The sequence below is a fragment of the Rissa tridactyla genome, chromosome 6 (genome assembly GCF_028500815.1).
Source record: "Rissa tridactyla isolate bRisTri1 chromosome 6, bRisTri1.patW.cur.20221130, whole genome shotgun sequence".
Lineage (NCBI taxonomy): Eukaryota > Metazoa > Chordata > Aves > Charadriiformes > Laridae > Rissa > Rissa tridactyla.
The window spans coordinates 10,021,111-10,048,072 of record NC_071471.1 but is presented as its reverse complement, the minus strand read 5'-3'; the positions used below and the strand labels follow the sequence as shown (position 1 = coordinate 10,048,072).

The following is a 26,962-nucleotide window of genomic DNA, read 5'->3' as shown; positions in this document are numbered from 1 at the left end:
ACAGAGGGCTCTGAGTGATGGGATTGTCCCTGCACCGGGCGATTAAACAGGCTTTTAGCTTAGGAAAGAGATGATTGACAGGGATTACAGCAGATGTGTTTAAAATCAGGAACAGCCTGTAGCAAGTAACTCGCTGTCTCCCATAACACAGAAACCAGGGGAATGCAAATGAAATGTCTGGACAACAGGTTTAAGACACGGGAAATGCTTTCCTTGCATCTTGTAATGAAATTGGGGATCTCATTGTCATGGGATGTTTTGGATGCTGAAAGCACGAGCATGTTCAAAATGTTATTAGGGATCAGGCAATGCCATCAAAGGCTGTTAAATACAAAGGGGTTGGTTTAACCTCTAGCGCAGCAAATTTCTAAATGGCAGATGGCAGAAAGCTGAGATGATATATTGGGAACGGCATTACTGTATTTTTGTTCAGTTCCTTTATAATCCTTTCTCAGCACCTGCTCCTGGGCATTGTCTGGGCTGTCTGGCCGGTCCGCGGGGCTGCTTTGCTGTGCTTGTGCCGTGCAAGAGGAGACAGGTCAATGTGCAGGGGCTGAGCAGGCAGGTCCTGCTCTTCAGCCCTTGTCCCTTCTTCTGGGGTCATGTTTATACCCCCACGGGGCTTCTACAGAGAGGGGAATTTGGGAATGATTGCTTTGCCATAGCTGCTTTTCCTGGCTCCCTTTCCTGGCTCATTTCATGCACTGAAGCTTTAAAATATCTAATCTTTAGACGGCAAAATATTTGAGAGTGCTTGATGTGGTCCTATAATCCTGCACTGTAATCCCGTCTGAATTGAGCAGATTAGGACCACAGTTGCATTATATTTATTGGGATATAGCTTACAGCGTTAATGTTTTCCCTGTTTCCTGTGCAGATTGATCTATAGAGCCGCATCCAGCTGCGTCCTTTTTCCAATAGCCAGTGTAATTTTTCTGTGTGTTTTTTTTTTTCTTTGTCAGTCTGTTCAAACTGTAGTGCCTGCTATCTAGTGCGGTGGTGATGGCAGATATTCCCATGTCTATCATGTTTCCAAATTATTTCCGTTTCCACTTGCTGCTTGTTGTTTGTGTAATTACGTAGGGTTCTTGCTGTGGTTCTTTGTAGGGTTCTCCCACACACGAATCAGGGAAGATGGGATGAAAACAGGGGACGAGTGTGAGGACGTGGACAGGTATCTGCATGTGTGTATGGTGTCTGTAGCATGGTATTTCCTTCTTGAAGCAAGAAATCCCGTTTCCCTCCTTGGGAAGAATGGTACCTACTGCCTGTGTGCGGTGTGAGTCCCATCTCCCCGGCGGGGTTTCAGCAGGAGGAGCTCTTTAGCTGCTCGTACCGCGCTGGCTCCTCATCCTGCTGCTTTCTGCCGTCACCATCGAGAAACACATGTGTGCCTGCACACGCGTGTGCACACACATAGGCACACACGCTTCCTATTGCAGCCTAAGGTGCTCACCGACAGTGACAAAGCCCTGTAAAAGCTCAGCATCACGGTACTTCCAGGGTTACTCACACCTTCCCACAGGAAGCTCCCTGTGCCGTAGGTGGAAGACGGAGCAAACTTTGGTCCTCCCAGTTCACCACCCCAGCAGTAAATCCCAGCTGACCCTTACCCGCGTGCAGAGCGGCAGCTCCTGCCGGTGCCCAGCGGGAATTTGCACGCTCGCGACTGCTTTTCACACACCTTCTGCTCCTGTCAAACTCCAGCTTGAAAGCCTGCGCCGCCAGATGCTGAATAAATCCCCAGCTCCGTGGGCAGGGGGCTGCCTGCTGAGCCTGCTCCCTGCTCCCCGCAGCGGCATCGGTGCTGCAGAGCAGATCCAGCATCTCTCCAGGGGGCCGACTGGAAAGTTTGGGATATTTATATGCAGGATTGAAGTCTGCAGTCTGTGTGTTGTGTGGCCTGGGAGGAAACTCGGTCTGCGCAGTCTTGGTTAAAGCAGATTTTATCTGGGAGTCGTTAGGCTGACTTTGGGATCTGCTGAGACTGGGACGTCGCTGTACATCATGCTGACACAAGGTGCCGAACCGTGGATAGAAGTGGGGCTGAGTTTAGGAAAATCCCAGCTAAACCCCCTCTAGCAGCTGCTGCTGGTTTGTTTCAAGGCTCCATCCTTTAGGAAATAATCATAAACCCAGGCTCTGGCCAGGCTTTAAGGAAGTTAGCTTCAGTGCCAGGCTGAGAGCAGGACTCCGTATCACCACCCGCGGTGTGTGCTCCGGCAATGCTGACTCTGCGCCTGGCATCGCAGATGGCTGCGGTTCAGGTGCAATAAAAATGGATTTCGCCCTTCAATACAAATCAAAGCAAATACTGATGCAATTGCAACATTTTTGCTTTGCTTAATTGAAGTAAATAACCAAACGCCATGGCAGCTGCTCTTCCAACATCTTTCTCCCTCCCTACAGTTACTCCTCCTGATGCATCCCCATCCTTCCCACTGCGGGTCTCCCACTATGAGCAGAAAATGCCCCTTTTCAGCCCTGGCAGTGCAGGTTGATGGCCCAGTCTGTGCTTAGAGAATTCCCTTGATTTTCTTTCTTCGTTATTAATCCTAGTTGGTACACTAGTGGTCATTATTAGCAAATTTGCATTGCATTCAGAATTTGCAAGACATGCAGACTTGGGGTAATGTAAAGAGGAAACTTTTCTGGAAATGAAATATTTTGTCCAGTCCAGCAGATTCCAAAGGCAAAACATTTTGGATAAAAAGTGTCCTTCGGAGACCTGGGGATATCGGAAAGGATTTAGCAGAATCAAAGAGTGTCTGAGAGGAGGCAAAGCTGTGATGTGACTCCAGTCCAGGTAATTTTAACACAGAGTGTCGGGCACAGGGACCCCTCATCAGTGGTTTGCAGTTTTCTCCTCTTCCTCAGACTTACTCCAGCATCAGGACATAGTTGCCAGCTCAGGGAAGCGGATGGAGATTTAGGTTATGGTTGATGCCAGCCCTGGAGGAGGGGATGCTGGCTCCCGGGGTGCTGCTGTGGGGCTGCCCCATGGCACAGCCCCAGCCTGCGGCCGCTTCCCAGCACCAACTCCAGTAAATAACACAGGAGCGACAAATCTCCCACGGGCAGAACTGGAGCGTGTGCCCTGCAGCGGTGCTGGGGTGGGGGAGCTCCTGGGGATTCTGCTTTGGGACTTCTAGATACACTGTCTAGCGCTGTCTGCTATGAAATACTAGGTGTAACTACAGAATGTCAGGATGCTCCTTCAGTCAACCACTCTCCTCTTCTCTGGGCAGTCCATCGTGCTGGTGCAAGTAGGGATGGGTTTGGTGTGCTCTGGGAGTACCAGCATCGGCCCTGCGTGCTCAGCGAGCGAGCCATGGAGCTCAGCCCGGTGAGTCTTTGCACCCATCCTTGAATAAGAAGTTGCTTTTTTTTTTTTTTTTTTTTTTTTTTTACAACTTAAGCAAGCCAAAATGATTAACTGCAATGTATTTTTATCATTCTGGTTTTTTTCCCCATACTGAGGTGACCACCTGTCTATCTCTGTGTCTCGCCGCCAGGCAGAGCCCCCCTGGGTGGGACTGCGGGCAGCTGGGCTCCCCCCGGCTCTGCCGTGTGCCGCTGCCCGGGGAGGCTGACTTGAAAGGCAGCTTTTCCCATGGCTAAACTGCCTCCTGCAGACTTGCTACTGCCTGATAAGCTTTTTTTTTTTTTTTCCCTTCTTGTTTTCAGTGTGCATTTTCATAGTTACTTGGCTTCATCCCCATGCCACAAAGACTCCAGAAGACAACACAGCGTTTCCATAATTGCAGGAGCACGGTTGCTATTTTTTCCTGGGGTGTCTGTGAAGTACACGAGTGTCCTTGGTGTGTCCAAATAGGCATGGTGAGGTTGTCGGGGGGAGCTGCATATCCTGGCTGTCCAGACGCAGGCCGGGTAAGCAGATTCCCCCGACAGCCCTTGGTTGCCCATCCCGGCTGGGGTGGTGAAACGCACAATTTTCATGGCAGAGAAAGGCACCCTGTAGATTGCAAGCATAATTATTCTTTTCCCCTGAGGACCTAATGAGTGGTTATGCATTTGGCAGTAAGTACCAATCCTCTTGCGAATCCTTTTGTTAATTAAATAGGCACAATTCCAGTATGAAAGTGATTGTTCAATACCATTTGGAATATGCTCGGAGATCAGGGACTACTTGCCTGGCCAGCACTGGCCCTGGGAAGTACAGCTTCCTTGGCTTGGAAGTGCTTGGCAGTGCTTGGAGATCACCTGAAGACTTGACAGTGCCTTGTATTTAATTTACTAAAATGACATTACAGCACTCTGAGGTACATCGTGCTCCTGCCTCGGGTGCAAAAATGAAAGTTAAAAAGTCTTTGCAGAGCGTTCTGGAAGGGAAAAGACCAATATTTTTCCCCTTAGTCCAGAGGGAGTGGAAGAAAAATTAGGGAGCTAAAGAGTTCCCACAGCCCCTGGCTTTTTCCCGGCAGCAGAGTCTGCCTTCACCCCTGGGCATCTGCCTTCACCCCCTTCCCTCCCTCTCCGATGCAGGGAGGGAGGTCTTGCGCCAATTTTGCTGGATGTAGCCGATGGGATTCTCACCCTGTGCCACTCACTTTAATAATTGGAAGTGTTGTTGCAGCTGAAAGAGAGAATCTCGGGAGAAGAATGAAAATTCTTCTTAAAAAAATACTATTTGGGAAGGTGATATTTTCAACAAAATGGTCCCAAAGCCTGCTCTGGCAAGACCTGACAAGACGGGTGGAGGAAGTCACCCCGTTCAGGTAAAAAGCAGATTCCAGAAGCCCTGAAATGATGATTTTGTTAAACTAGTGATGTAGGCTAGTAACTAAGTTGTGGAGGAAGTGCTGACGCAACACTTCTTGCTGTATCACGTTCCCCAAAGAGGACCCCGGCAGTGTGAAAAGGCAATGATAAAATTAATTGGACTGAAGATCACTTCTTAGTAATCTGCTGCATTTCAGCAAAAGACATTGTTCTGGGTGATGTGATAATTCTCCTCAATGACTAATTCCAACAGATGCCTCTCATTATTTTGGGAGTGCTGGTCAATGGGAAGAGATTTCTCTCCGATGCAGGGAGGGAGGTCTTGTACCAATTTTGCTGGATGTAGCTGATGGGATTCTCATCCTGTGCCACTCACTTTAATAATTGGAAGTGTTATTGCAGCTGAAAGAGAGAATCTCGGGAGAAGAATGAAAATTCTTCTTAAAAAAAATACTATTTGGGAAGGTGATATTTTAATAGTGCTTATTATTCAGTATTGATTTGTATAAGATAATCACTGATGGAGACGCTCAACTTCCATTAGTTTGCTCACAAAAGAGCGCAGGTCCCCACGTTGGCTGGAGAAGGATGCAGCTGGAGTGAAAGCTGAGTGTTCCCAGGAGAATAGGAAGTTTGCCAAAGGGGTATCCATTGGAAGAAAGTTTTGCAAAAAACGCAGTCTCCGGTAGCTCGTCTTTATTCTGACCCTCTGCCAGCTCATCTCAAAGATTCAGAAGTTATTGCATGATAATTAGTCATCCATCTGCTACAGTGCGTCCCGGAAAAGGGCAGAATGGAGTTGTGTATTATTCAGCATCCAAAACCGAGACCTTAGCAACATATTTCTTCATATAAGTTAATTTAGAGTTTTAAGCTGTTACAAGTAATGCTTGGGTGATAGCTGACGTGTATGAATAACAGAATAATATACGTAACTGCCTAAAATCTTCTATTCAACAAGCACAGGCAAGTTGGAAGAACATAGCTTGGGCTGAGCTTTATTTGGAATAAATTTATCAGTCAGGTTAACCTGGGAAAGATCTGCCTTGTCTGTATGCGTGGTCTAGAAGATGAGTATGGCAAAATAGAAAACCACTTGTTTGCCACAAACTGCCAACCTCAGCGCATTTCTCTAACTCTTCACTTTCCTTGCACTATTCCATATTTTTATAGTAGAAAAACTGGCTGTGGTTGAAAACCTTTAGTTGCTGTTTCACACCTGCTGCAGGGGGGCAGGTTTGTGGCCAGCAGCCGCGGGCTGTGCTCAGGGCAGGCGGTGGGGCCGACATCGCTTCCTCCGGTGTCCCTGGACCAGCCTCTGCCCTCCAGCTCCCTGGGACAGAAAGGATGTGTGGGGCCTGATCCACTTCCCTTGAAAACCCCTGAAATACAACAGAAGTGAGAAAAGTGGTGAGCAACCTGCCGCCACGTGCTGTCTGCTGTCGCTGAGCCTGGCACAGCCACCGTGCGGATATTGCCAGGCTCCCAGGACCACACTGCTGCTGCTGGGGATGCTCCTCTCCTCCAGGCCTGGGATGCACCGCTCAGTAAGCGGATACCCGTGCCAGGGGCTCCAGCCTCGCATAGAAGGTGGGGGACAAAAAGCAAGAAAACCTCTTGTACTGTGCAATGGAGCTTTGTGCAGCTCTAAGTGCTTTAATCACATTTAATCATGTTCGATGTATTACAATGCATTAATATAATGGTCGTTTCTGGAGCCCATCTTGTAAGCCACTGGCTTTCAGTCATCTGAGAAATGAAATAGATAACGTGGAAAAATTAAATTACCTGGTTTGGAGTGGGGAGTAGTGCAGTTAATAGGGTGATAGGCAATAAGCTGGTGGATGTTTTCCATCTGCAGGGATAAGTGACCGGTTAATTGAATTGGGCGCCCAGTAGGTTACATCCTCTTTGTAAGACATGGAAGCTCTGGGTCTCGGTTTCAGTATTGATTCTTTCACGTCCTATTAAGTGACAATTTATTTAATGTTGTGTGGAGCTGGATAACCATTGCAAAATGCTTCGGTAGCAGGCGGCTCCCTCGGTGCCCGATGGCTGTACCGGGGGTGCTGTCGGCTCTCAGTGGGTGCTCCTGGTGCAGCCGATGAGCATCCGCAGGGCTGGCATGCGGGTGCCTCGGACACCTGGGGGGCTTGAAAATTAAGTGGGAGCTTGTTCATGAGTTCCCTGTGAGTGGATCTCTATAGGATGTACAGATTGTGTATATCATATAGAAATGCATGCAAAAAAAAAAAAAAAAAAAGAAGAGGAGGGGGGCTCTGACACCTGGTGGGTTTAGGAAGTTGGAACAGACATATTTTCTCCTTTGGTGCTGCTTATTTTTAAAGGCCCTTTTCCGCAGGGAGCCCTGGCGCAGCCGTGGGGAGGCCGTAGCCGAGGGTCCCTGCTCTGGGGGCTCAGCTCCCGCTCGGGCAGAGCAGGAACTCCCGGCAGCGCTGCCCGCAGGGAAGCCGTCTCACACATTTAATACCCTGCTGGTATCTGGCTCAATTCTAATTAGAATTAAGCAAAGCTAGTGTATTTTTCATGGCGGTTTTGATTCGGTTATCGTTTCATCGCATCCTGAAGAATCTGTAACGCGGACGTGGGGATTATCTCTGCGCAAGAGCAGGGCAGCGTTCACAGTTTTGCATGGAGTCTCTCCCCGGGGCTGGGATGATGCTGCCTTATTTATACCCCAGGCTTAACACATTGCACATGTCAGCAGGGCCAGCAGCCTGGCCCCGTTTGCCCGCACCGGTACATTCCCGATTTCAGTCCCTTCTGGGAGGATGGAGCCCTCTGGGCACGGGGCTGGAGCTGATAACAAATCTCATGTGCTGTCGGAGGCAGGCAGAGCTGGGCTGAAAACCTGCCAGAACGGACACGTTTTAACTAAAAAAATATTTAATGGAAATTTTGATCAGTCTTCCTCAAGTGCAATTACAAATGCAAATTAAGTTTTTCATGTGGAAACCAGTGAAAATATGACGACTGTTTGCTAGATAAGCGCAGTGCTTTTGTTATGCAGCTCGTTTCCTTGCCAAGCTTCCAGTTTTGTTGTCAAAAATAAATGTTCCTTGTGGGTTTAGATACGCCCTGAGAGAGCTACAAATCGCTGCGGGGTTCGTCGCTGCTGCTTCAGATGGGACCACTCCTCAGCTGAGCGGGCGAGCATCCCACTGCAGTAGGGCCTTGGCTGTTAATTGAAATTAATATCACAAAAGCCCTTTAGGGAGATGTGTCCTAATGCCAGCTCGCTCCTGGGCTCTTCTCCCCACTCTCCTGGGTGGCCGCGCTCATTATCTCGCCAGTGTCCATATCAGCCCAATTTACGGAGATGTAACGGAACTGCTGCAATCATAAGTAATTAGCCCAGCAGGAAACCTGTTTTCAAACAGCTATTGAGATGGAGTGAAACGGCTGAGAGATGTACGCGGGCTGTATTTATAATCAGAGCTTTTATGGCCCAATGAAACTTTTATTGGGACATAACACAGAATTTCCCTGAGTGTGTCCTGCTGTGCTGTGGGAGAGTTATCGTATGGCAGTCTGAAAATCAAGGATTTGTGACAGTGTGTTAACATAATTCTCATGAACGCCAGTCTTGGAGACCACTGCCTGGAACATCTGCTCTGGGTTTTGGAAAGGCAGCTGTGGACAGACTCTGGTTGCAGTAGCAAGGTCTGGTCTGTTAAATAAAATAAAGGGCGTTTTTCAGGTGGAAAAGCTCCATGGGCAGAACCCTGCATTCCCCAGGCCCTGCTTCTGGAGCAGGATCCTGCCACCTCGGCATTGCCAGATGAATTTTTGGTGCTTCCATGCAGCTTTCTGGAGTTTGGCTGATCCAGTTACATTGCGTGCAAAGTCCCGCTGAGCACCTGTCAAAATGTCCAATGTGATTAAAACTCTATCACGAATGCTGAAATCATGTTTGTAATGTGCCCCTAGCCTGGAATTGGTGACTTTGGCAGTTCTGCTGCATCTCACTGGTCTCTGGCCCTGCTCTGGCCGTGGGTGCAGAGGGCAGGTCTCTTCCCCGTAGGGAGCAAAGGGAAAGCTGCCAGCGTAGAGGTGATGCAGTGGCCAGTACTGGGCTGCATTTTGCACCCAAGAGGCAGGTTAGGTGCTGGTTTTACTGGTGTGAGGGTTGCTGGTGAGGCCACCCAGATGAGGTCCCACAAGGAGAGTTGCTGTCAGCCCGGCCCGGGTGGCTGCTGGCGGGGAGCGGCTGCTTCTGCGGCACTGGGAAAATGGTTCAGACTTTGCATTTAATGTTGCATGTAATTATGCAGTGGTGATGCAACGCCGATCATTTGCACTGCTGTAGTGAGCAACAATAACCGCAAACTTCTGCTTATGCATAGCATCGCGGTGGTATCGGGAACAAAAGCGGTTTGAGCTGTGTCCCCCTCCTAAAGCCCTGCCTCCCTGCCCACCGCCCTCAGGGACCATCCGTGGGGCTGGTCCAGGGGATGTCCTGGAAGAGATGGGGCTCAGGCAACCAGCAGCCCCCAGTGGGAAAAGCAGACGGCTGCTTTGTGCCATGGAGTAAATGCCCTCGACCTGCCATGGGAACGCTGCCCCAGGGTCAGCACAAGCTTCAGCTGCGGGGTACGGGCATGCAGGCAGGCGTGGGGATGCTTGGCATCCCAGGGCTCCTCCAGATTCACATCCCAGGCACCTGGCTTGGTGGCACCTGCTGTCCCCAGCTCACAGGAGGTCCCCAGTGCCCAGTGGGGACACCAGCTTGGCAAAGTCCCTCCACAAGCCCTGGGAGAGGCTTGTGGCTGTGCAAGTGTAACCTGGTGCAAGCGGCTGGTGCTCTCGGCGCAGCCCCCAAGGGCGCTGGAAACTATCCTTAACCATACTCCCCCCAGTATACGGTCTATATGCAGACACGGGCTGCATGGTCCTGGTTGCTGGCTGGGGTTAAACCATGACACGTTGCTAAAAAGGGAGGCTTCCAGCAAAGAAACTTTGCCGAGGGGCTCAGCTGACATTGGCACTGACGGGTGCTACGTTCACTGCTGCATTAAGTTGATATCTTCTGTCAACGTTGAATAATTTCAGTTAAGGAGCTTAAACTGGCTGGGATGGCATCATTATTGGTGACCTGGATTGCTGGTTGGCCTGCAGGGATGTGGGTTTATGTAACTGGCTGCATGTGGTTGGTGTCCAGCTCTCCTCCGCACTGCAACCTGCAGCCGAACACCATGCGGCGTCTTCCACGGTGCATAAACCTCCCACTGAAATAAGGTGAAAACGTGCCCTAATTATGTTGTGATTCATGGAGAACATCCCATGGTCACCGCCCGGCTCACGGCCCCCACGTGTCCTTGCAGATGTGCCAATCCCACTCCCTTGCAAAGCACAAATGTGATTAAAGGGGAGCCGGGGAGCTGCCGAGGTCCCTGCAGCAGTGAGGGGGGTGCAGAGAGTCGAGTGGCTTTCCTGGGTGCTCACCCGCTCGGGCACAGAGCCCCAGTGCCTCGTCCCAGGGAGATAACTGGGACAGATTTGCTTTATCAGCTCTTCAGATTTGTTTTATCAGCTCTCAAAATTTATAAGGCAATTTTGTAAGAAATTAAGGTTAAAGATTGAGAAATACTCAGATTATTTATGTGAAAAATCAGATTTTTATTTTTTTTTTTTTATATAGATCAATGAAAATTTCCACTTTACTTTTTTAGGTAGAAACGTGAACTTTGCAGCTGGTGATGAAAATTCTTTCCTAAAAAGGTTTTACTTAGTAAAGCATGAACGACGCAGGGATGGAGGGAGGCAGAGGTGATCTGCTCTACCTTTTACCCCATGCTCACCAGCTGCCTTGGCCTCACTGCCTGTGCAGTGCCTATGGTTTAATTAACATCTGTGGCTACCATGAATACAACCTCCTGCTTAGGTCTGAGCTCAAGAAGGGCATGAAATGAAGACCTGCCATCTTAAAAGATTGACAGAGCCTGCCAGAATTTATATACAGCATATTGGTATTACCAAAAATACAGGTTTAGCTGGCAATAAGCTTAAATTTAATGAAACGAATGAGACGCTAATTGATATTTGTCCAGTGAAATGCTCTGCTTTGGTAGAATGGCGCGGCAGAGTAATTAGTGTAAACAGCCATCAGGCGAAGTCTCAAGCCAGACTTGGCATAAAGTTTCAAAGTCGTTTCACCAGAAGGTGAAATTAAAAAAAAAAAAAAAAAAGGAAAAGAAAAAAGCAAGAAGCAAACAGTGCGTTCAGCTTGAGCCGTGCCAGAGGGCTGGGTCTGCATCAGCTTGAAATGTTTCATCCAACCCAGACTGAAGGACCTTGGTTTATTTTTATGTTTTGGGCTGCAGAAGCATCTTTTCCCCACTCCTTAGAGCCAGAGCAGTGCTGCTGCCCGGCCCCAGGAGCAGAGACCCGCTGTGCCCTGGCACTGCCAGCCCTGCCTGCAGGGATCACCGGGGAAGGGCTGCCTTCATCACCCGCTGGGCTGCACGGCCCCAGCCCCCCACCATGCCTCCGCAGGGACCAGACCTGGTCTGAATCAAGTATTTTTTTTTTTTTTTTGCTTTTTGGAAGTTTCCATTCTGCTGGCTGCAGCGATGCTCGTCATCCCACCCCTGCAAGGTCCTGGGCAAAGAAACAGACTGCCCAGGGCATCGAGACGTGTATTTGTGTAGGAGCAAAACATCTCCTGGCTTCTGCACTTGCCAGAGCATCCTGCTTGTCTGTGTTTGGCTCTTGTCTCTATTTTGGACCCCAGGATGGATGCAGCGGCTCCTGGGGCGGGGGTTAACGGGGATCACAGGAAAGGCAAAGCCAGCATGGTCCTGGGCGTCTGTGTTAAAACAGATTTGCTTGATGAAGCATTTTAAGGAAGTTGTTTAATGAGTGATTGTCGTCTTCCTCGGAGGGGGAAATGCATACGTAGGTCTTGGCAAATAGCTGGGTCTGTAGCGGTTTGGTGGCACTGAAGCGGCAGGGAGAGCCTGGCCAGGGGCTCGTGGCTGAGCCTGAGCTGCCCACCACACCCCAGCACCCTCCTCCACCGAGGCTGTCACGTATTTCTTGTTTTATAATCTCGGGATTTTCATGATACAAAATTATGTTATTCTAACGTTTTAGTCTAGAAGTGATTATCTTGTTCAGGGAAATGAAATAAATCCCGTATTTAAATACATATTTCTTTGGCAGAGACTGTAACCCCTCTGAAGCTAAGCGGCTTGAGTTAATATGCTCTGCGGGATGTGCCAGTGCAGAATGTGACTGTTCCTTTCTGTCCCTCCCTGGGTGGACACCCCAGGGAGTGGGCAGCAGTGGCATTTGGGACGGTGACCAGGACCTGCGTGATGGTACCCAGCCACGTCCCCAGGACCAAGTCACGCTGCTTGGCAGCACCCGCAGAGCCAACCGCTGGCTGCGACAGGAACTTTTCAGATGTGTATAGAGCAAGATATAAAACCACATCTTCTTCCTTGAAACATCCGTGCCCAGCAAGAGGTTGCTGCATATCCATCAGAAAGAGAAATTATCCCAGTTTTGTCAATCTTGTTTTGGTCTCTGAAAGGCAAAGCTGGGCTCCAAAAGCTGGGTGAGTGCTTAGTCTGCTTACTTGGGCTGACTGCACTGCCAAGGCAGAGCCCCATGGGTGCCACCACCAACGTGCCAGCCACATCCCCCAGTCCCATGGAGACACAGAGGATGTCCTGGATGAGGCCCCACCATGGGGCACCTTGGTGTCAGTGACCCTGTGGCTTGTGCCCCCAGACGACACACTCTTTTCTGCGTATCTAACAGCATTTATTTGTGATATGCAATACTAACTTACTGATTAGATGTTTGGAAACTCTCTCAGAGCTAAATCTTGTGTCTGAAACACAGCCTTGCAGCAGTTAGTTCAGCTAGTTATTACTTAGCTTTCTGACTTCCACCCCCCAGATCTGCCTCAAAGAAATGTGCTGCATAAGTGTTAATGAGCCATTAGATGAATGAACTGCAAAGAGATCATCAGAAGCTATTCACCCTGTCACCCTGGGTGGTGGGTGGCCTTGGCTGGCTGCCGGCTGCCCACCCAGCCGCTCCCGCGCTCCCCCTCCTCAGCAGGATGGCTGTGGGGGAGAAAACCGTGCTGTGCCCCCGCTGCAGGGGAGGAAATCAGAGGTTTGTCAGCCCGAGTTCAAAACAAGTCGTCATGGCCACACCAGCACCTCCAGCTTCTCTCTTATTGCCTCTGCTCCTGCCCTACCTTGGTGTGCCATGAGCAGGAGAGAGCACGGCAGGTCAGTGGAAAGGCTGGGGGGTCTCCAGCCTGGGAAATACTCACACCCCAAGGGGACAGGGTCCTGGGCAGCCTGGGCCATGAGCAGTGGGTGGGTGAGAGGACCCCGGAGGTGTCCCCACCCTCACCCCAGCCCTCCTGGTGGTCTAAGGGCAGATTTAGGAGTGGGGTGTGGGGAACCCCTGTGGAACTTTTCTCACCGGCCTGTGCCAGGCTGGGGAAGGGACAGCGGGCAACCCCAGCCCTCTCCCACCCACCTGCTCAGTGCTGCCAGCCATGCACACCCCGTGGGCACCCTCTCCCGGGGGTCTGCACCCAGGGTGCACCCAAACTGCTGCTCACCGCCTGTCCTCCCCCAGGACCTCTCTGCTGGGTGGCAGCAAAGGGCAGGGGTCCCAGGGGTGACTCCCAACCACCCCCATCCCTGCCTCACCCCCACACCGCTCCGGGGAGCAGCTCACCATCCCAGCCCCCCGCCCAGGCTGCCCCTGCCCTCTGTGCCCAAGGCCAGTGCTCCGGGAGAGGTGACACACGGTGGTGGGCAGCGGGGGCTCTGCACTGGGCTCCCTGCTCCGGCTGCAGCCCCCACGGCAGCCAGGGACAGGGACCGTTCGCTTCACAGACTTTGCGCTGCGGTTTATTCCTCTGGCGATGCTGGGGGGAGAGGGGATTAACCCTGGCACTGCTGCCAGCGTGGGTCTGCAGGCAGCGGCTCCGGGTGCCAGAAACATGGGATTAACGTGTTAACTCACTGGCACGCTCTAGCAGAGCCATTTTTCTCTCCCTCCCCCCCCCTTTTTTTTTTTCCCTTCTCACAATTAGCCCATTTTAACATCGAATTGTTCCCTGCTATAAGAGGTCCTCTCCTCGCTTAGCGATGCCGGCAGCTATTTTTACGGGAGACATCTGCCTGAAACGCCTGCCTTCCCCCTGAGCACAAAGGAGGCCCGTTCCCGGGCTTCCCGCAGCTCTAGCCGGGGCCATCCCGGGAGCCGCCGCAGAGCCAGCCCCGGCGCGGGGATGTAGCGGGCTGCCGCAGCTGGGCAAAGGAGAACCCATGGATATCGCTGGTCCTTAGAGAGCGGCTGGCGAGTGGATGGTTCTTCGGGCGGCGAGGCTGTGCCTGCTCAGCAGTTCGCGGGCCAGCGCTCGCAGCATGCCTGCATCGATTTAAAGCCCGCACACAGGAGCAAGGCTGCATCAAGGCAGAGCGGCGGCTGCTGCGGGCGGTTCACCATGAAGGAACAGCTTTATGTTTCTGAACGCACCTGACTGGATGGATGCTTGTGTCTAAGCAGCAGCAAATATTGCAAGGGGAGAGCTGAGAGCGAGCCGAGACCTGCGCTAGCGATTGCTTTGTCAAGTTCAGGGCTTCTCTCCTCCTGGTATCGCAGGGAGGCAGCCCGGCTCTCCTGGAGACCCCCGCTGCCTCGGCTACTTCTGTGAGTTCAAGGTCGGCAGTTTTCCTCGGCTGCCTTTGGGACCGAGCCCCGCGCTGCTGGGCAGCCTGTGGCCGGCGTGGGGGCAGCCGGGGGCTCTGGACGGTGACTGAAGGAGTACCGAGGGCGCGATGCAAGTGTCCATCGCCTGCACAGACCACAACTTGAAGAGTCGAAATGGTGAAGACAGACTCATCAGCAAGCAGAACACCACTACCCCGAACGTAGTGAATGCAGCCCGGGCAAAATTTCGGACAGTGGCTATTATTGCTCGCAGTTTGGGGACATTTACCCCTCAGCACCACATTTCATTAAAAGAATCCACCGCAAAGCAAACGGGCATGAAATATAGGTATGGTCACGGTATTGTTCTTTGTTACGTTGCAGTGTAATAGCTCTTTACTTTGCCTCTAAAGAATTGCCTGCCTGGATGCATCTGATTTTGCAGAGGAGCTCTATACTGAGGTTATTAATAGATTTTTTTAAACTTGTGCATAGCTGAATAGCATTTGGGTGTTAATGTTTTTGCAGGCTTATATACAAAAAAAAATCACTTGCCTGGGTAGATGATATACAACATCGTGAATTTACGATAGCTGTGTTAAGATGGTTTCTATTAAGTGCTCAATATAACTTGTATTGGTACTAATGAGCATAAAAATCAATTAGCAAAGCACGGTTGAGGCTGGACAGGAAAAGTTCATTTGCAGTATGCTGTATGGAGCGAAAAAAAGGATCTGCCTTAGGTATCATTTCATCATGGTGATCGCTTACTGACTTTTCACCTGGTTTGCTTAGTGAAGATGAGATCAGAACCAATTTTAGGTGAAATGCAGGGAAAAAAAATATCACGGGCATTCATGTAAAATGCCTCATGCATCTTACAGATTTTTATTCCTCCTAATCTAGGCAGGAAAAATAATGAACGACTGTGACTTCAGCCTGAAGTGCTTCGTGTGGGTAGCTGATAAGCTTCTCTGTCGTGCCTTCAGCTGAAAATGAGAAGGGTTTCTATGACTTTGGCGTCTGGCTTCTGCCTGTTCAGGATGTCCCTTTCCAGCCACTAACGGGTGACGTTGCTGGCACTGGGAAAAGGAAACAGCCTGGGGATGCTCTGCCCCCATGAGCAGCCCTGCACAGAGCTCCCAGTGGCCGGAGCGAGGGGATCCCCACAGGCATGAGGACGGCAGTGAGGGGCACAGGGCTCCAGGCAACTTTAGCCGTGCTTCTTCCCAGTCCATGGAATAGTGGCGGATGCTCCTGTGGGGCCAGCTGTACCCACTCCAAGGGAGTGGTGCCGGGCTGGGTTGCAGTTTTGCTGTTACGCTGATTTTAGGGTATGGGGGCTGACGCAAAGCCAAGCTGGCTTTAGCACCGTTACACGGAATTCAAGTGTGCGTGCAGCCCAGCGCAGGGCTTGATTTAGGCAATCCTGTAGTTCTGAAAATTTCAATATTCACTCTCCAGGAACTGCGTAGACAGGGTGTATGGAAGCAGAGTGAACGGGATGCTCAGATGCAATTTGCCGTGAGTTGCTTGAACGGTTGATAAATAACACAGAGGCTTTGTCCGCGTAGAAGCCCAGCCTTTCTGACTGCTTGTTCCTGCCCTTCAGCCATGACCAACTTTTAGCAGGAGCTTTGCACGCTCCTGCCGCTTGCTCATCAGCACGGTGTAGGCAGCAGGAGAGGTCCGGGTAGCGCTTGCGGTGAGAGCAGAAATGCTGATTAATATCTCCCAGAGCCAGCTGGGGTAGGCTCAGTGCTCTGGGGAGCTCCTGTGGGGTGACAGTCCCAGCTCCTGGATGGCCCCAGCTGTGGGGAGGGCAGTATTTGGGGGATGGCGGTGGGTTGTGCCCAAAGGGAGGCACCTCTCAAAATCAATATAACTTGCCGATTAATCCGATATCCGCAGCCTCCCAAGTGGAGTACGGGCCGATGGAGCGTTGCCAGCTGGGAGCTCCCTGTGACCCCTCTCCCCTCCTGCAGCCCTGTCCAAGCCATTGTGCCTCCCTGCCTCAGTTTCCCCCACAAGCACATCTGAGGGAAACGTGTCTTTGATCACGTCATTCGAAGACATGACCTGTTACCGAGTTGGGGCTTCTGCTTGTTAGGCTTATGGACACTGTGTACTAATTGTCAGAAGTTATCTCTGCTGATTTCCCACGGGCTCCTGGCGCTATCAGTGTGCCGACACGCTAGGTAATTGCAATTCTTTGCTGCCCACATGACACAAACGCTCCTGCAGCCTCCAAAGTTGGGCCATTGTAAATCCTTTCTGGCTTATTTCTAGATAAGGTTTCAATACGGAGGGCTGAATTCTCCCGCTGGTGTTCAGCGCAGCCCTCACGGCTCCCCCAGCTTTGGCTGCCTGAGACCTGGGGAATTGCATCAGGAATAGCATCTCGTTTGTGACAAGGCTGATATTTTATCTTTATGACTAATCCCTGTTTCTGCTCCCAAATCTCTCCATATCTAGAGCTGATTTCTCCCCCAAGAGAAGAAGTGAAGGGGAATTTGGAGGAAGAGCTGACTAAACCTCCAGGCTCAGCTGCGATGCTGCTGAATTGAGATAACCTTTAGTTAGGGAAGACACCTACCAACGGTGATGGAGCTGATATTTCGTGTTCATCTCTGTGCCTGGTTCCTCAGTCCGAGGGAAATCCAGTGGCCAGAGAAGACAAAGACTTTTCCCAACAGCTGCAACAATAATCCTGTAAAGTCCTCAGCTCCCTTCCAATTGAAACTGAAGTCCTTCCCAATTCATTTTCTGCTTGAATTATGTCCCTGATGCTGAGCTATACAGTGTGCGCTACTTAAAATGACATGCTAGCGCAGCTGCCCCTTGCTTTACGCTAAAAATACGGATAGCTGCTCCCCCCTTTTGACCCTCAGCGCTGCTGCCGCCCCCCTGGCAGGGCTGCCCATGGCTCCCACTCCGCTCTCAGGATCCTGCCTGGCCCCGGAGCTGCCTCCCCCGGCTGCCAGGAGCTCCTGGTGCCACCGGGATTATGTAAAAGGGAGAGACAGCTACTACAGCTCTGACAGGGGTGGGGGCGGGAGAGGAGCCAGCTCAGGGGGCTTTTCATCAAACGGCATGTTTCTGGAGCCGTTCCACCTCAAAGCCCCAATTGGAATATAAAAGACCAAGTTGAGGGAATAAATATGTTCACCGGGGAACATCTGCAAATATTAGGACTCAGGTGCGCTCCCGCGGCGTTTGCACGAGCAAACCTCTGCTTTGCATTTGTTAAATCCCATTTCGCTGCCTCCCTGTCGGATCGTGGCATCAGGTGGATGGGACCTTCCCAGCCGTCACCTCTGCTGTCACCGCCGGGGACAGCCTCGGCTGCCTCCCACGCACGGAAGGCAATGGGGAGAGGGGCTGTTCCCTTTTGTCCTCTTTAATGCTCCCGTTCAGTCCCACTGGTGAGCCTGCCCAGATGCTCGGGGAGAATATTGGGGATCACTTCAAGTCTTTCCTTGAAAATGATGTAGTTGTGGTGCTTGGCTTGGAGAACTGCTGTCTGCCGCACCGCTGCTGAAAACAAAGGATGTGGTTTTGCCTCCCTCCGATGCACAGCATGGGAGGAGAGCTGGCAGGCTTCGGACCATCAGAAGGTCACAGCCTGGGTTCTTTTCCCTCCAAATTTGCTGTATTTTTTTAAAATTTATTGTCAGCCCGATTGAAGCTGTCAGTAAGGTGGATCCAGCCCTGATCCTGGCGCACGGGGCTATTTGGGATGTGCCACGACTACCACAGAGAACAACTTCTCAAACTGAGACTTGTACCAGGCTTCCCATACTTGTCCTGGCAGCCTTGCCATCACCCATGCCGCAGGGCGAAGCCTCTCCCCAGAGAACCCCGGCTCCCCACCGAGCCTGCTCCGTGCCCAGGAGGTGGCAGGGAGCTCAGCCGCACAGGGCTTGGGGCTCAGCTCTGGCTCCAGCCATGGCGCTGCCGATTCGGAGCCGTCAGCAGTTCAAAAATAGCCCTTTATGAGAGCTCTGCCCACACAGGGGCACGAGGGACCCAATTTATGAAGCTCAACTATCTATTTGTGTTCATAAATAATTGATGGTGGCAGCTTTGACCATTAGCTCCAGTGCGAGCCTAAACAAAAGAATTTTAACTGCAAAGGCAAGCTGGTGGAGTTAATAGTCCATGCTCATCCTGCAGAGCCTGGAGCAAGGTGCAGAGAGGCTGGACACCGGCCCCCAGAGGGGAAACCCATCCCTCCTGCCCGATGCGGGATGCCCACCCCTGTCTCATGGGCCACTCACGGACACCAGGCCCATGCCACCACCACGCTGGGGCTCCTGCCTGTGCCGCCGGGGTCTCTGAAGACGGGCAGCCGTAATTAAAGTGTGGGGGAGCCAGCCTGGGAACCTCGTCCCTGCTCGGTCACGTCTGCAAGGGGACCTGCCCTGCTGCTGCGGGCGCGAGAGGGAAGAGAGGGCTGCTTGCAGTTGCTGAGCAGTGGACGTGCAAGGATTGCGTGTCACATTTTGCAAGGTCTGGAGCAGCTTTAGCAACCAAAGACCTTTCCTGGCCACCCAGGAAGTGCCAAGCTCTCCCCGGTGCCGTGCCGCGGTGCTCAGCTACCCGCTCAGCACCGGCATGAACCCGAGCACGCACGCAGGGTCTGGAGGAGACCAAGCTGGCAAGACACGCGATGCTGCTGCCTGTCTGCTCCCTTCTCCCGGGGCAATGGGTACGTCTCGGATTTGTGGGGGCCTGTGCTTACAGCAAGCCTGGTGCAGGGTGGTCTGGTCAGTCCTTGTCTTAACGTGGGATTTTTTCTGGCCCGTTGCCTGGGTCCTGCTGCTTGCCAGGCTGCAGGCTGTGGGACCTTCCAGTGTCCCCGGTGGCACTGAGGCAGTGCCCTGGCCACATTCCAGCGGAGGGACATTACATCCTGCCGGCTAAAAATTCATTGGCAGTTCGAAGGCTTTTTTCTTCACTGTGTGCCTGAAATTGTGGGTTCTTGTCGAAGCGCATCACTGAAGAGCTGCTAATGCACTGCATCGCAGCGGTGGGTGTGTTGCTCCAGTGGCTCCGGTGGGATGCCTCTCTTCCCCCTCCTGGAAAGGCGTCCGCAGGCTCGACTTAGCCAGGGTCAGAGCTGCGCTCCATTGGCTCTGCACACCAATTACACACATTAAAAGGCATAATAAAAATACTACAGCACAAAGAATTCCTCTTCCCCCTTTTCTGCCTAAATAAATATCTGCTAGCAAACATAATTAAGGTGTGTAACAAGTATAAAACTCTCAATCCGATGGTTAACTCAAACCTTTCCAGTGTTGTGGGCTGGTAGGTCCCAGCCCGGAGGGGAGTGATGCTTTGGAGCTCCTTCCCTCCCAGGGTCATTGGAGCAGGGAGAAGAGCAAACCTTCTCCTGGGAAACATCCCACAGCCGTTCCCCCTCCCCGGAGAGGTTCCGAGCGCAGATGCTGAGTGCTTGGAGAGGAGGAGGAACCGCTGCCGGTGGGGGACAGAGCCCTGCAAAGCCCCAGAGCTGTGTCTGAGACCTGTGATTACCATCAGGAAAATGACTTTCGCCTCCGTGACCGCTGGCAGTTTCTTCCGCTCCTTTGAGCGTACCCCGGGTGACCCGTGGGCTAGAAGCAAAAATTGCAATGCTTTTATTAAAGTGCAAATTCCTTATGTAGAAGCGTGGTATTATTAACGCTAGAATTGCACTGTGGCGCACGCTTTGTATGCAGATGCCGTGCAGCACGCCTGGCTGTGCAGTCGGGGTGAGCGGGGGCTTACAGGAGTCCACAGCAAACTTCCAACTGGCCAGGTTTGGAAACGCACACGGGTCGGTTTGAGCTGCAAAACTAGTTTGGAAACAGAAGATAAAGCTCCTACGCTTCTCAAAGGGTGTAAGTGACAGCAAGTATTTCTTAGCAGTGTTTCAGGTCTTGTGTCTTCTTTTTCCTTGCATTGCACTATAACCATCGACCATAATATCTACCTCATATATTTAGGAATCCACGGTTTATTTAAGTCTTGCTGCAATTATAAATAGTTTTAAGCACTCACATGCAAATGGCACAATTATTTTGATATAAAATTGCGTATTATTTCAGTAGCTCTCCACATCAGGTTGATTTTTATGGCTCATCATCTGATCTTCATTTTATTGCTGTAAATTAAGACCAGTCCAGTGAAGAGAATGCATTTAGACTGAATTCACAATGCGTTTTCCCCCAGGACTGTAGCTTATAATGGCTACAAAGAAGGGAGGAATAACTCAAAGAAGGAGAAAAAGGAGGCAGTTGAGTAAACAAAATCTGTGCGGATTTGTGCTGCTCTTAAATTCCTAATGGCTCTCCAGGATTTTGTAGCTGCTAGGTAAGGCTGTGGGTTCGGTGTGGTCTGGATTTTCCCCATCTCATTACATTAATGCAAAAGCCATGTTTAACTTTGCAGTGTTAAAACCAGCATAGACCAAGTGAACTTTAGATTTGAATACGCATTTACTTACCGTGTAAACTCTGAAGATACGATAGTGCATGGAGTTTGCCAAAGGTGTATTCACTCCCTGGCTTTCATGTCTTCAGTAAATGAAGACTTCGCAGATGGCTGGGCTGAGTGTAAGCACTGAAAATGTATCTTCCAGGTTTCAGATACAGCAAAGTCATCTCTGTTTTTTTAAAGCAGCCTGCCCAGGTGGTGCCTGCCCGGCCGAGCACGGCTGCTTCCCAGCTCTCTGTCAGGGGAGCGATGCCCAGCACTGCAGGGTCTGCAGGCTCTGCCCCGCTCCCCCAATGCACTTAAGGGATTTCTTCCGCTCAGGCTTTCTCCTTCTCCCCTCTCTCCCCTGGAGACCCAACCAGGCCAAGAACCTCCTACATCAACTTTGGTTCATTGACAAATGCATTTTTAGCATTGTTTCCAAGTGTTCTAATATTCTTTGTAAAAATGTTTCCAATTTATTAGGGACTTTGGAAATATCTGTCCACATATATATCTAATTATATATCCTCCAGTGAGGTCTAGCTCAGGGAGAAATACGCAGCCAGTTGGAGCAGTGCTGGCTCATGCGGGGGACTGTAGTACAGAGGACAGGTGACAGCATTTGACACCATCTCTGCCCTGCTACGTCGTGATAGTCCCCACTTCCCTGGCCAGCGTGACATGCAAGCTGTTTCTCATCCCCCAGCGTGGTGTCCTGGACCCTACAGAGCAAGGTCTGGGGATGCCAGATTGCCTGTCCCAGCATCTGTGTCCCGTGGGGGACGGGAACACTGTCCTGCAATGCTGGTGGCACTGGGCAGGGGGACGCAGGGCAACAAGCCAGGGCTTGGTCTGCCATCGATTCCAGCCCCCCCATTTTAATCCCAAGAGAGAGTGATGAGCTAAGGAGAACAAGATTGAATTCAAGGACAAACGGTGTTCTAGAGACCACGCTTTTCATGTCGGGTTTGTTAAGCAGAAGCAAAATGATGATATTTCAAGGAAGCTTTTAAATAATGCAGTCGTATGCTGCTGATGAGCTCTGCAGCCTCTCGAAGCTGTGCAGGGCACAGGGCAGGGGTGCAAGAGCATGGGAGCAGCCCGGGCGGCTGTCCCCGTCACCGGTGGGTGGCTGTCACAGCACTGCTGCTCCCTGTGCACCCATCACTGGCATCCCCTCTCCTGGGGCGGTGGCGGCCGGTGGCTGTCCCCGTGGCAGGAGGCAGTGGGGGGCAGCTCCCCGCTGGCGGCGGTGGCTGAAAGGGGTTCCTGATGGACTGGCTGCCAAACCCGATCCTGCTCCGCTCTGCTTGTTCCGGACCGTTCCCCGAAGCGTGATATTTTCCATCTAAAACCTGCATGACAACATTAATCTAATGCTTAAATGGGTGGAAGAAAAGACGTAACGCAGAAACACTGCTAATTTAATTACTTGTGAAGCGCACAGTTTAAGATATTTAAAATGTATTATTTTAGCATGGCTGCTTTGGCAAAATCCAATTTGAATTTTGAGCACGCTTATTTTTATTTTAGACTAGCATTATAAACCGCCATCTGTAGAACATGTTTGTTAAGAAATCAATTCTCAGTAAAGAAAAGAAAATGCGCTGCATGAGACTTGGTGTGAGCCCAGAGGTTAAAGCTGGGGTGGCATTTTCCCTGCTACAAATCAGTGGCCATCTCCCCTTTGCCTGGCGTTCAGCCTGTGCTGAGCACTGTGGCAGGAGAGGGACAACTCTGTGGAGCTGCTTCTACAGCAAAGCTTCCATGGATTTCAGTATCTGTTGGATATTCAGAAAATATCCAAAACCCCAAAATCCAGTGGTGCTTAGTGGTGGGCATTTCAGTGATGTAAAGTCAGTGGATGGTTCGGATGGATCTTGCTAATGCAAAGAGGGATTTGGCTACCGTGTCCCTTATCCCAGCCCTGTTCTTTGGGCTGGTCCAGGTGACGTTTCCCATCACCCTGCAGGAGTGAGAGCAGTGTTTGGTGGGAGCCTCCGGAGCAGTTCAAAGGTGTTCACTCCTGAACAAACCCATTTCAGAAGTTGCTTAGATGCAGCGCTCTCTCCACGTCCTCTGCTGCTGTGCTTGCTGTACACCCCTCCAGAGGAGGCAGAGAGGATGAAGGAGCCCCCATGACAGCATCGTCCCTTCAGCAAACCGAGACTTGCTCCTCATGGTATCCAAATGTATCGGAAATGTTTCTCAAACTATTTTTGTAGCAGTGGAAAACCTCCTGGCAGGCGGGTGGGAGTGGGGAGCAGTGCCTGGTGTCCGAGATGCCTTGCTCGGGGTGGTTGGGCACTCAGTCAGGGCTCTGCAGGCACCGTGCTGAAGAGTTTCGGGAAATATTTTTTGGCAAAGCTCTGCTAGGAGAACAAACAGAAACAATCGATGGGACACAGGGCTTGAGAAGCAGAAGGAGCACATTGGAAAATAAGATCCTGAAGCTCCTGGAAGCCCTTTGTACCTGGCACCTCTAAAGGTCCTGGTGCCTTGTCTCTTGCAGCTCCTAAAGAGAAAAGCTGGCGTGTGTTTGACGCCTGGTTTTTTGCTTACAGCACGCAACAGCAGTGTGAGAGACTATCGTAGGACCTGCCGGCAGCGTAAATTCAGCTGGATGCAACGCATCTGGAGAACCTCAGGTTCGATAAATGAGATGGCCTCCTTGCATGGAAAGGTCACAAGAGAGGCGATGGCTGCACTGAGGCTGTTAGGATTGCCTGCGCCTACACCAGGCTGGCATGCTGCTTGCGGAGGGGTTGTGTAAGTCATTGGAAAACATGTGCCCTGGAAGTAAACAAGCTGCTGCAGAAATATTTTTGGGTAGGAAGTTATAAAACTTTCATGGCATACCTATATTTTCCTGTTGGCTTTACGTTTACCAGAAAAACCAAGCCCTGCCTGGTCCCAGCTCCTGCTGCAGCAACTATGAAACTGTGCTGCAACTGATTGCAGAAGTAGAATCATAGAATCATAGAATCATTTAGGTTGGAAAAGACCCTTGGGATCATCAAGTCCAACCATCAACTCCACTCTACAAAGTTCTCCCTATCCCAAAGTTCCCATATCCCCCAACACCACATCTAAACGAGTCTTAAACACATCCAGGGATGGTGACTCCACCACCTCCCTGGGCAGCCTATTCCAGTGTCCGACCACTCTTTCTGTGAAGAATTTTTTCCTAATGTCCAGCCTAAACCTACCCTGCTGCAGCTTGAACCCATTCCCTCTTGTTCTATCACTAATTACCTGTGAGAGGAGACCAGCACCAACCTCTCTACAATGTCCTTTCAAGTAGTTGTAGAGAGTGATGAGGTCTCCCCTAAACCTCCTCTTCCTCAAACTAAACAGTCCCAGCTCCTGCAATCGCTCCTCATAAGATTTATTCTCCAGGCCCTTCACCAGCTTCGTTGCCCTCCTCTGCACTCCTTAAAATCTGTCCAAAATTTCCTTTCTCTCTGAAAGGGTCAAAGTCATGCACAGCAATTAAAACAAAAATTCAGTTACTTTTCACAGTGGTCTCCCTTCCTCAGCCTGCTTATTTTTAGAACAGTTCATCCAAATAGCTTTTACCTAAATATTTATATGGGGATAAATCTCCCCTCCAACGCAAAAGGTTCCCTTTCTCAGGCTGACCCTGCTGTGGATGGTCCTGGCTGCAGCTAGGACAGACTTGCTTACAGCTGTGCCGAGCGTTGTCCGGGGCTGCTCAGATTCTTTCCTGTCCATTCATCTTGTGATTTTTGTCAGAAATAGCCTCTCCTGCCTGTGGAGAAAATATGTGTTTGCCAGTTTCAGCTTATTCAATCACTTCAGCTTAGTGACTAATACTTTCCAAGGTGGGTCAACGGATGGGGAACGAAAAACCGGTGGCGGGGTTTTAAATTTTTTATTTTGCCTCTTTCAGTCTGAAGTAGTACTGAAATGAGAGAAAATGGCATCTATTATTTACAGCCCTATGGGATGTGTTGACTGGTGACAGCATAGTCAGCACCCTACGCGTAGGTATGATCTGCTTACTAATTTCCTACGTGAATAAAGTGGAATCGACCCGGGCATTGTAACAGCGTTGGGCACGTGTCCCAGGTTTGCCAGGTCTTTGCCTGGTGTGAGAAGTGTAGCACCGCGGCGTCATGTACCGCTGAAGGGTGATGGGGAAGCTGTGGATTAACCCATGCACAGGTGTGATGGAGACCTCCCTGATCCTCTCCTATTTCTGGACATAACTTGATTCATTCAAATCCTTTAGGAAGTGTGAGATTTTTCTTTTTTTTTTTTACAAGGATAACGTTAATTCCCTCAGACATTTGAAATTCTGCACTTTAAAAGCATCACTGCAGAATGACAAATGCTTTTTCTTTTCCTCTCTTTCATCCTTGTGTCCCACGGATGACGAAATGAGGTGGGGGCAGGAGAGCCGTGGGCTGTGCACCACTCCAGGATGTGGTTGCTGGAATTGTGGCCCCCCCACCCCCGGCAGAGCTATTCCCCTGGGAACACCAGTGCCAGCACTGCCCTGCCTCTGGCATCCACACCCCGTGCTTCCCACCGGGAAAGCACTGGGAATAGCGATGGCAGCTGCTGCCGTCGCAACAATCTACCGCAACCATTTGTGCTTGGGTGCCGGCACCCAGCCACCCGGCAGACTGCCTCCAGGCCAGGCTTGCTGGGAGCTGGGGCGGGAGGGAAGAAGTGGGAAAGAGCCTCGCATGCCGGAGCCTCATTGATGGCACGGATCCCGCGCGGGGAGGCTGAGCATGCCGGCACGTCTGCCAGAGCCACGCGCGGCAGCCCCTGCGCTTGGCTGCGGCCCATCTATTTTACCTTATCTACATTTTAATGCGTCATCTGCAACTTTTCTGAGGCTGCAGCCAAAAAAAAAAATCCTGGGGAATTTCAGCTGAAGCGACCACCTACGCACCCGGTGGCCCTACGAGTATGGGAGATGAGTTGGAAAGTGTGAAGAGAGCCAAGAATCAGGGGCCAGATGCCATTTAGGCACCTCCTTGTCCCCTCATGCCATCCGTGCCTGGGCTGGCTGCCCCTCCTGCTGCCGGGCCGGCGTCTCCATTGCCCAGGACCCACCTCCTGGCTTCGCTGCTGTTGTTTTTCAGCTGATCAATACTGTTCTGTTTTGTCTCTGCAGCTATTCCACTAGTAACAGGGTATTTTTCCTATTTTGTATCATTGACCTAATACTTAACAACATTGCTGCAGCAGTGGGGACAGTCACCAACTCCTCCAAACCCCGTTTTAGTGCGGCGGGGACCACAGGGCAGCCACCGCCTGCCACGTTGCTGCAGAAACCCAGACGGGAAGGAAGATGCTCAGAGGAGCGCCTGGGACCGTGTGGTCCATCCACTTCCACTCTGAAATAGCTTAGAAAAGCAGCATCGCTCCAGGTGCACCTTCATCATGCCACTGCAGACACACACGATTAAAATCGCAAAGAAGCAAACATAAGCACAGTCAAACGCTGCAAGTGTAAGGTTGAATGTTAAAGCCAGTTTAAGAATGCACATGCTCAACCAAGGAAATAAATCTGTGCTTTCAGCTCACTCAAGTATCTGTTGGGCCATCTACGGTGGTTGAGCTTCTGCTACCGCTTTGCATGTTCATCTCTGCTTCTTGTCATTTGAAAACGGAGTTAAAAATTTCCTGAGATTAGATGCTTTGCATAAATGTCAGTACTTCATCAGAGCCAGGAGTGTCTGTCTTTGCTCCAGCACTATGGCTTGAAGCTGTCCTCGACTCCTGCCCAAGCACGGAGCCTTTGCTCGGATGCAGTGCCTTGGTCTGAGCATCCGAAGGTCTCCACGGCCATGGGCTGTTGGGCATGGGAACAGACAGCCAACGGTCTTGGCTGGTGGTGTCTCTGGCAGGTGTTGGGCGAAAGCACCCACATCTGGCAGGGCTGAGCTTGCCTCCAGCCTGCCTGGCTCTGAGAAAGGTGGCTTTCCTAGGGGAAAACCCAAAGCCACCCTGTCTTCCTTGGCCACCGGTGGGATGCAGAAATGCCACCAGGAGCCTCCGTACT

At 51.1% G+C, this 26,962-nt stretch overlaps 1 protein-coding gene across 4 annotated transcripts in view; it reads left to right on the top strand.

Annotated features, from left to right (window-relative positions):
• Window positions 1–26,962, top strand: part of KCNAB1 (potassium voltage-gated channel subfamily A regulatory beta subunit 1) — an 84,682-nt gene that overhangs the window by 19,393 nt on the left and 38,327 nt on the right. Inside the window, exon 1 of one of the 4 annotated variants that reach the window (XM_054204439.1) lies at window positions 14,540–14,803. The exons of the other annotated variants lie outside the window; for them this stretch is intronic. Coding sequence (XP_054060414.1) covers window positions 14,583–14,803 — 221 coding nt within the window. The 5' untranslated portion in view covers window positions 14,540–14,582. Of the gene's footprint in view, window positions 1–14,539; window positions 14,804–26,962 lie in introns of those variants that run through there. 4 annotated transcript variants of the gene reach the window in all.